The 10347-nt window shown below is 36.1% G+C and overlaps 1 protein-coding gene across 1 annotated transcript in view; it reads left to right on the forward strand.

The window, feature by feature from the left end:
- The window catches only part of Ccdc148 (coiled-coil domain containing 148), a 200688-nt gene extending 190881 nt beyond the window's left edge, over positions 1–9807 (forward strand). Inside the window, exons 12-14 of the mRNA XM_076866446.2 lie at positions 3460–3577; positions 5965–6105; positions 9661–9807. Of these exons, the coding sequence (XP_076722561.1) occupies positions 3460–3577; positions 5965–6105; positions 9661–9807 (406 nt within the window). The remainder of the gene's footprint in view (positions 1–3459; positions 3578–5964; positions 6106–9660) is intronic.
- The last annotated feature ends 540 nt before the right edge of the window (positions 9808–10347 follow it).

Consider the following 10347-nt stretch of genomic DNA (forward strand, 5'->3'; position numbering starts at 1 on the left):
AAGACAGATTTGCTCTAATCGTTACATTTCCCTGATCAAAGGCCCTTATGCTTGCAAAGTGCCCAGAACCCAGCCCCTCTTGCCTCTCCAGCCTGAATTCTTGGCACCTGTCATCCTGTATTGCTCAATTTTGGTCATACTAAATTTTGTTCAGTTCTTCAAGCTTACCATACTCTCTTGCCTCTAGGCTTTCACCTCTATTTTTTTCTGCCTGGTACATTCTTTCTATTCTCCCCCCCCACACACCCCCGTGAGGAATATTTTATTTTATATTTTTACATCTTAAGGGCTCTTCTTCTAAGATGCTCCTCCAGATGCCCCAAAGACAGGAAAAGATGCCTCTCCCAATGGCCCCTGCCCCATTCATTGTTCCACACATCACAAGCCCTGCTGTATTATAATTGTGTAGGTCTCTGCAGCTCCTGTTAGATTGCTAGTCCTGTGAGGAGAGGAGCCCATCTCCTGTGTTGCCAGTGCACTACAAGTGCCTAGCACAGCACTGGATGCCTGGCAGGTACTCAGCTCAATAAATATATGTTAAATGAACAAATGAGCCTCCAGATAAACTGTGAGTCAGCCTTCCCCACGACACAGGTATAAATGCCTTAATCTCATTTGTAGTTTCTTCCTCACTAGTCAAGATCCCCTGGCAGGAACAACCATTACTTTTCCACAAAACAGACAAAAACTTTGTTGCAGACGAAGCAACCTATATATCCCTCAGGAAGAGAAACTTTCCAAAGGTTTCAAGAATTAGCATATGGTAATTGCTAAATCCCAAGGTATCTTTTAATTGAACCTTCACAGTCATTCACTTAGCTTGTACTCAGTGCTTAAATTGAGTAGAACCTCATTAGGGAGGTTATGTCATGCCTTGGTGAAAATGGAGAAAATGAAAAATACAGCTTTTCATGACATGGAGGCATGGGGAAAGGGAGAGGTCTGGTCTGTGGTCCTTTAATCTGTGTCTTGACTGAACTGTCTCCTGATATGGGTGGGGGTCTGGAAGATCATGACCCTCCACTTAGGATTTTCCTTCTAAATCCCATGCTAAGTTTGTATTCAACAAATCTCCATTGAGTGTTTTCCTTCTTCTTCTCCCTTTGCTTCTCTGTCAGTGCCAGTTTCATGAGCAACAGTTTTAAGGATTATTCCTCCCCAGGAATATATCTTTCCAAAGAAACTATGTGATGTCAGGTTCAGTCACAGTACTTCCCCGCACCTGTCTATTTTGCATATCCATTAATTGTGTTCTTGCAACCCTGAGCACTTCCCATGAGACCAGGATGAGGCAAATGAGGTGCCACTCTCAAGCACTTGCACCTGCTTCCTCTGCCTAAGAAGTGGCCTCCTTCTGCCCTCACCCCTCAGTGCTTCTCCAGTTCCTCATCTTTGAGATCCAGCTCAAATGCTGTCCCCTCCATGAAGATCTTGTTGACACCTATCCATTATTCTCAGAACCCTGCAAGTGGTCATCTTACTTTCCTCCAAATTCCCAATGGACCTTATTTGTAACCTATCTTAAAGTCCTGTGTGCTTTGTTTGTAGGCTTATCTTCTTGTCTCTGTGTTAAACTATAAACTTAAGAACAGAATCTTTTTTCTCAGCATGACCATGCTATCTGGCACAGGATATGGCACACAGTAGTTATTCATAAGTCATTGTGGTGGGTGGAGAAATCAAGGGGAGAAAAGAGGATGAGAACATAGTAATTGCCTGGGGGTTCAAGGGTGAGGAGTAAGCCTGGGATCTGAGACCAGTTGTTAAGGGTTTGATTTCTGGCTCTGCCATTTACTGGGTATGAGAGTTTAGACAAGTTACATCATTTGTCTGTGCTTCCATCTATTTATCTTAAAATGTTATATAATGTACTACAATATATAATTGTTGCAAAGACTCAATAAGATAAAGCATAAAGCACTTAGCCTAAGACCTGAAGGGTAGCCAGTACTCAATAAATGTCAGAACCCAGAATAAAAAGGCTCTAATGAAGATAGCACCATAGAAATGCAGGAATACACACTAAGGGCAAAGGACATTTGTGACTGATGTCCCAAATAAATCAGAAACAAAACCATCAAGGACTGACGACAGAGTGATGTGCGGTATCCCTCAAAAGCTCATGTGTGAGGTGATGCAAAAAGGCTGAGAGGTGTAATGATTGAGTTAGGAGAGCCTTAACCCAACCAGTGCATTAATCTCTAATAGGGATTAATGGAGTGGTGATTGTAGGCAGGTAGCGTGTGGCTGGAGGTGAGCATTGTCTGGCAAGTGGAGTGTCTCTCTCTCTCTCTCTCTCTCTCTCTCTCTCTCTCTCACTCTCTCTCTCTCTCTCTCTCTCTCTCTCTCTCTCTCTTCCTTCCTGAGGTGATGTCTTGAGCTGCTTTCCTCTGCCATAATCTTCAGCCATGATGTTCTGGCTCGCCTCAGGCCTCCAGGAATGGAGCCAGCTCTCCATTCCTGAGACCTCTGAAACTGTGAGCCCCCAAATAAACTTTTCCTCCTCTAAAATTGTTTGTGTCAGGTCTTTTAGTCATAGCAGCAAAAAAGCTGACTAAACCACAGAGCAATGGCCTAACACTACCCACAGAATTCAGGTACTCACTTTTTCAAAAAGATGAGTCTCATCTCTGTAATTCAGTAGAAGAAATGTTTGAGCAAGAAGATGGCAAAGGAGACTGCCCAAAAGCAGGAAGCAGAGGATGACCAAATGACTCTGTGGCATTAAACCAGTATTCAAATGTGTCCCGATTTAATATCTGATTACATAAAGGGGGTGGAAATATAATGCTAAGGGAAAGTCATGTTTTTGCTGCCATCTACAGATGTCAAAGTGCAATTTTTTAAGTTTCTTAACACACCGTTCAGAAAGGGCATTTTGACAAAATGAGTGACAATGTATATTAAATTTAGTTTAAGTTTCAGTAAGCAAAATAATTTACACACATTACTATAGCAATTGATTTTACTTTTCATTCTAAAACCCTGTATATTTAATCAGTAGGATAGTCTTTTTAACATCTCAAATTGTGTTAAAATGTTATAGAAACTCAGATGTGAGCCTGTCATCATCTCAGGGAAGATCAGCTGCAACAGCTGCAGTTGAAGGTAATGAAATGGTTTCAATGAGGAACGAGGTGAACTGGATTTTACCTCATGCTTTCCTGGATTTCTCTGGTTATTATTAGAATCATTATAAATTTCACATGCTGTCTTTTGTTCTTAGGAGATGAGAAATCAATCACAGAGTAAAATAAAAACATGAGAATGATGTCACCTCTGAGAAGCCTCTGCACCTCTGTTCTCCAGAGTTACTGTGATGCTTCCCCGGCATTCCTGTGTGCTAGTTTTATTTTGTCATATTTTTATTAGTGCAAAACAATTATACATAATAGTGGGAGTCGTTATGAAATATTCATACATGCACATAATTTCATCAATTTCCTGTATTTTTTAAAGGGTTAAATATAGACAACAATTATTGGAAAAGCATTTGATGGAGAAAAAGGAAGTGGCCCTTCAAGAAGCACATGAAGAAGAGGAGAGAGAGAGGCGCCTAGAAGCCCTTAGAAAACAGGTGCTTTTAATTTGAAAATTTTCATGGGTGGTTTTTTTTTTTAAAAAATGTTTCTAACTGCTCTTAATTACATTATTACTAGGACTTAGTTCATGACATCTGCTTTATCAAACATAACTTTTCCAAATTGGGACACTGATCTTCATTCCAGGGAGCAATTAGATTTATGTTGAACCATTTCCATTTTCTCAGTATATTAAAAGAACTTCATCAGCACCTTTTAAAAAGCTTTCCCAGAATTTAAAAGCATCCATATCACCTCTAGTTTATTAGGTGAATAGTACCCATTTGCAACAGTGAAACTTCATCTACTCAAAGGATTTTATTGTCCTCAAAAAAATGTGGTAGAGCAAGATAATCTTCTTTGGGGTAGGAACCTTTGCTTGGAAATATTCCACAGTCAACAAATAAGTTAAAAGCCATTTTTTTTGAAAATACATTTTTTTTGTATGTGTGGAGAAATAAAAACCTCCCATTACTTTGTATAATAAAAACTAAGCAAAAGTAAATGAAAGTAAACAGTAGATGGAAAGAGCAGAAATATAAGAACTTGGGAAATGTGATGAAAAAGTTTTACTTAGTAATTCTCAGAAATTTAAACCTAAAATGATTGTTTTAGTGAATAAGCTCTACATTCTTTGTTGACACCATGTTCTAGCTACCAGGGAGGTGTCTGGTTCCTCTTTGCTGTCAGTGAAGGTAATACAGAATAATGGGTAGGAACTTGCCCTCTGGTGCCCTTCTGACCTAGGACAACTTGGGTTGGGACTCTGGCAGAGGATACTAAGGTCATTTACTTCATCTCCCTCGGCTCCCATATCCTCATCTGAAAAATGGAAATAATAGTACCTGCTTTATAGATTTGTAGTAATGTGAGTTCAAATTTGTTAACAAATTTACTAAGTGTAAAACCCTTTTCCAAAAACTCTTCTGTGCCACTTGGTTGAATCTCTACAGATTAAATGATATAGCTGCTATTAATATCCCCATTCTACCGAAGAAGAAACTGAGGAGATGAAAAGGCTAGGTGGTTTTTCCAAAATCATATATGTAGTAAATATCAAATAGGGTTGAAATCAACAAGATCTAGTTAAGTGACAAGGTAGAGATATAGTGTAAACCCATAAAAGTCTTAAATCATCATCTTCCTTGATAAAATAGGTTAGAGAGATAAATTTAAAGCATAGGAATATAAGCCCTGGTCATTCTGGATCTGACAAATTCAAATTTTCAATTATTAGCAGATAATATAGTCTTCTGGGGTCAAGACTCAAAGTCACTATTACTAAACACATTCTGTATACAAAATACAACTTTGATAACTACAGGTTCCACATGACTAGAATTTCTTCCATCTGTGAGCCCTTTGAAAACAGAAATATCTATGCCCATTAAATGTAATCATTGTTGAGGCTGGGGTTGTGGCTCAGTGGTAGAGGCTCACCTAGCATGCATGAGGCACTGGGTTCTGTCCTCAGCACCACATAAATGTAAAATAAAGATATTGTGTCCACCTAAAGCTAAAAAATAAGTATTTTTAAAAAATATAAAAAGTGTTTAGAATTATAAGATATTTTAGCTAGGAAATCTATAAAAATTAAAGTATGTTTAATCTTATTTCATTACAGTTTCTAAATGGCACTAAAAATGCCATTTGCTTAATGCTAATTTTTAACTTTCAGAATTAACAGGCAGGTATTACTAATGGTGCATGTAATTTACAAAATTAGTGACTTCTTTTTATTAAGATGTGGTTTTGAATTATCATTCAGAAGGACATTTATGTTAAAATAACTGCAGTTTTTGAGTAGAAGGAAGAAAATGTTTTCTAGCAGTTTCTGGGCATCTTAGGAGCCTGATACAGTAGAATTCACCCATCTCGCCCAGTATTAGTATTACCAACACACTTGACTGCGTATATGCTCTAGATTCAGCTTAATTAGATTAAACTTTCTTGAAGGCTTCATGCTATTGTTACTATAGGAATAAGTTGCTATCAGTTAAAAATAAATATTCTTTTCACTTTTGGTTGTGTTCAAGGTATTTGTGTAGGTTTTCTATGTAGAATTTCCTATGACTTTCATCAGAAAGATGAATTAATTATCTGAAATTAATCATAATTATAATTATTTAATCATTAACAAATATATATATATGTATGTGTGTATATATATATATATATATATATATATCATGGTCTTTCTATATTTTGCTTTATGTAAGTTTTAATTCCTCTGTGGACCTCTAGGACCATCCTGGTTTTAATGTTCTTTCTGCCCCTTCAGGAATTAGATTTAGTAAAATTTCTTAACTTTAATAAGCATTAAACATTTATAACATATTTAGCTTATATCTTATTCCAATTGGCCTGCCTTCTCTTCTTTCAGGTTGCTGTTGTTGCTCAATTTGATCCTGTTAGAATGATGTCGGATACAATGGCATCAAAAGCTAGAATGGCTGTTGAAATTGAAGAAGAGTTTATTCTTCAAAAGCCCCTCTTTACATTAAATACATACAATGAACAGCAGGTAATTATGGAAATTAGCATAGTTGATACAAAAGCCATGATGATGATAAGAACTGCAAAGTGTGTGTTTGGGATTACAAATTGTTTTTAATATTTACATTTGAATAGTACACATATTAACATAATATTTACATCTAAATGATAGCATATAATTACTGCATAATTCTAATATTAAAATAACTAATAGGTGACCATAAATGAAACAACTTACCTGAAAATGTTACAGATTTGTAATTGAAAATTAGTTTTTACATTTAACAGCTAACTTTATAAAGTTTCATTTGAAAGTCATGTTAATATTATTTTGTTTAAATATTTCTATGTTGCATTAAGAATTTAGAAACAAATTCATAACATAAATTTTATAAGTAACCAACCAATGATACTGATGAGACAAAGAAGAAAGCTTTCAGAAATCAAAATGAACAGAAGATAATTCATCAGAGCTAATTGATAAATAAAATATTTTCTGTGAAAAAACCATTGAGGGATTATTTAACCATTTCTAGGAACTTTGGAATTTTAGTCTGTGCCTGAAAGGGGTTGAAGTTGGAGAGTGGGAGGAAGTTGGAGAGTAGAAGTGAATACAACTGAAATTAAGGGAGAGAGTAGTTGTTAACTTTAAAAATCGAAGGAGAAAAGATAACTACTTATTTAATTATTTAAAAACTAGGAAACATCATCCATTATCAAATGAATCCACTGTGCCTTGACTGTGTGCTGCATACTTTGCTAGAGAATAAAAACAAGGATAATTCATTGATTTACTAGTTGGACAAATATTTATGGAACAGACTATTTTCTGGTTCTGTGCAAGATGTAGCTCTGAGCTACATCTTGAAAAGATAGATTGTGCCTGCAGGAAGTCAGCAGAAGCCCTAGTTAGGAGGGAAAGTGCAGGTGCAGAAATCATGCCATGAGAGTGAGATCAGCTCTACAGTGGAGGCCTGAGGGTTACTGCAGCAAGAGAAGGAAGGAGCATTTCACCCTGACTGGGAGGTTGGAGAACTTGTCAGAGAGAAATCTTGAGCTCTATCTAGGTCAAAGGATCTTTTGGAACAGAAATAAAATTCGCTTGAGATGGTTTACAAGAACAAAAAGTAGGTTTGTGGGAGAGGATTACTTATAAAGGTTCACAGTATCTCCAAATACCAGCTGCCAAAGTGGGGAGGGCAGCTGCTTTGTCTTCAATGTAAGGTACATGGCATGGGGTACGTGACAAGTGCTGAGACATGAGACTGGAAACATGGATTAGGAGCAGCTGCACAAACCTAAGGCTTGCTGCTAAGGCATCTGACCTACAGACATGAGACTTTGAAGCAAGTAAATTATATAAGCAGATTTATGTTTTTAGCCTGTGCCCTGATTGGAAAATTGCTGAGAATGAGCAAGGGGTCCTTTTAAGGTTGGAGAACCCTTTTAGAAGTGATGTGAAAGGGCCATGAATGCCTCTGATTTGGAGAAGGAGGGGATAAAGAAAGTAAGGATGATGAGCTAAACAGTAAGCAATATTGCTAAGAGCCCTCATTGTGAACTCAAATCTACATCCACTATTTATTAGATGGGTGCTTATGTAAGCTTTAACATCTTTATGCTTATTTATCCTAAAGTAATTTATTGCAAAGACTTTGTGAGGATTAAAAATAATAAATATTAGCTGCCTAGAATATTGCCTGGTACCTTGTAATAAATGAGTGGATTACAATCTTTAGATGGTGCTGCTATGAACCATGTAAGACTACAGAAGGAAAACGAACTTTGGCAGGAGAATTTGTTTCATTCATGTTATGTTTAAAGCCAAGCTGTCTAGTTCACCTTTATAAGAAACTGATTATCTGCCTCTGGAGAGGGAGACCGAGGTCTGGATAGGAGAGAGATCCCCTCTTTATTTACTATCTATTAAAAAATAGAATAATGAAACAAATTTAGACCTTACTACCCTGGAGCTGAATAAAAAGATAAATCCTGGAAATAATTTTGGAGTCAACAGGCCACAGTCTGAACATGAATCATAGGGAATGGATGAGAGTAGACAGAATATGTTGAGGCAGAAGAGGATCTAAGGCTTCAGGTGATTGTTTCTGAGAAACATCTCTGTATTAATCTTGACCCTATACTCATCATTTTCCCTACACCTATATCTGATCAGTAACCAAATTCTATTATCTCCTTCTTTCACAGTGTTTCTAATAGTTCTTCCTTGCTACCAGCCACATTTAGGCATTTATTATTTCAAGTCTAGACAATTGTAGTAGACTCCTGACTACTGACCTGCCTCTCTCTCTTCTTTCCCTGTCCATTTAATTCATGCTGAACTTGCTGTCAGAGTCTCCTTCTTATGGAACTACAATAATTATATTACTTTTCTACTAAAAGCAAAAATAAACACAACCCCACTAGATACTTAGACTCCTCAGCATGGCCTTGAAGCCTTTTAACTTGAAATTCTTGTCTGAAAAGTGTCCTTTTCCAGTGTTCCTTAATGGTACTTAGTGCTCTGCCAAAAAATTACCCCATCCCAAATTGACCTATTTTACCTAATTTTGCATGTTCTCTCCTTTCTGGTTTGATTTCTCTTCCTCCCCACTCTGCATTATGAAAAGTTGAACTTTAGGATTAGCTCAATTGCTTCTTCTTATCTGAGACTATCCTCATCTCACCAGCACTAGGAAATGCACCTCCATGTTTGTTTTTCTACTCTAAGAGCATTTGTCACATGCGGCACAAACTGCAATTGTCTGTGTACCTTCTTGTTATGCCCATTCACTGAAGAACTCTTTGAAGGAGAGCCTGCTTCCAATAGCTTATTATCTCATCTCCTAGGGCATTTTCAAATCCAGGTGCAATGCCTCATTGTGTAAAACCCACATGTGTCCATCTTCCTGTCATTGTAAGCAGTATCTGTTGACATTTAGTAGTCATATGAGGGGAAGAGGAATAAGGCCCAAACAGCAAGAAATGAAAACAGAAATGGAATTACTCATATGTCTACTCCCACTTAGAATTAGATTGATGGAGTCATTTTCTAGTTCTGTTTGAAATAGAAATCTGGCCTTGGAAGAAAGTTTCTATTGATTTTGTTTTTCAAGTAGTGGCCATGTGTTTAAACAATTTGCATAATGCCAAATGATGTGGAAATTAAAATGTCTATTTAAAGACAAATATACAAGGTTATGGTTTAGATTTATTTTAATCAATGATTGTCTGCATTTTATATTGCAGTCAGCAATAAATAATGATTCTGTAGTACTCAGAGTTGGTTTCTTTATTTCATCTTTTAATAATTTTAATGTAATGTATTTTGACTAATCTAGAATACAATATTCTATACAGTCTATGTTGGAAACAACTAACATAGTGGAAAGTGACAATGGCAAAAAGTACTTGGATGTTTTCAGTAAAAATCATCAGAATGTACTCACAGTATTCACAAAGTTTGTGGTCATTTAGTCATCTAACAAAAATTATGCAACTTTGGAAAATATGAAACTAAGTGATAAAAGTTTGTTTTAGTTCAATGATTTTTATTCATTTAAGTTTTATTTTATTTCTACAGATAATTTCTGACCCTCGACTTCGCTTTGAGTTAGCACTTCGTGAAGCTGGACTTCATAAAACATTGTACGCCAAAGAGGTCTTACCAAAAATCAGTCCTCAGAAACCTCCAAGAAGGGACATGGAATCTACTATATTTAAAATATAGAACTCATACTCAAATTCTGTTATATGTATATAATATTTTTCTTTGAGAACATTTGTATGAATAACAATAATTACCACTTCCTAAATTTTTTTAAAATATCAGACATAGGAATTAGCTTCTATTAAAACAACTTTGCCTTTCTTTTATAGCTTTTAGAATTCTACAGTTTCCTGTATCTTTAAGTTACATTTAATAGTACTAAATTCCCCAAGATTATGGAGCTTAATTATGGCACATAACATCCACACTGTTGTCCAAGAGATCACACTACCATTTAAATAAACTATATTTTGGAGGTTGGGTTATCCAGTGAAAAGAACTCAAAATAACCATTTGTGAGAATTATAAATAATGAAGCTGCTACCTGCTAATGTTCATTTCTGCTTGTTGCTTCAGAATCTGACTTTTTAATTATGGAAGCTTCATTATCATTAATACTTCTATTATTTCTTGATTATTATAAGAGGAGATTCAACCTTTCTCTAAATTTAGAAACCAATTTGGTACACCATGTTTACTGCAAGCCAATCATCCAAACAA

This window comes from Callospermophilus lateralis, chromosome 9, assembly GCF_048772815.1.
Source record: "Callospermophilus lateralis isolate mCalLat2 chromosome 9, mCalLat2.hap1, whole genome shotgun sequence".
Classification (NCBI taxonomy): Eukaryota; Metazoa; Chordata; class Mammalia; order Rodentia; family Sciuridae; genus Callospermophilus; species Callospermophilus lateralis.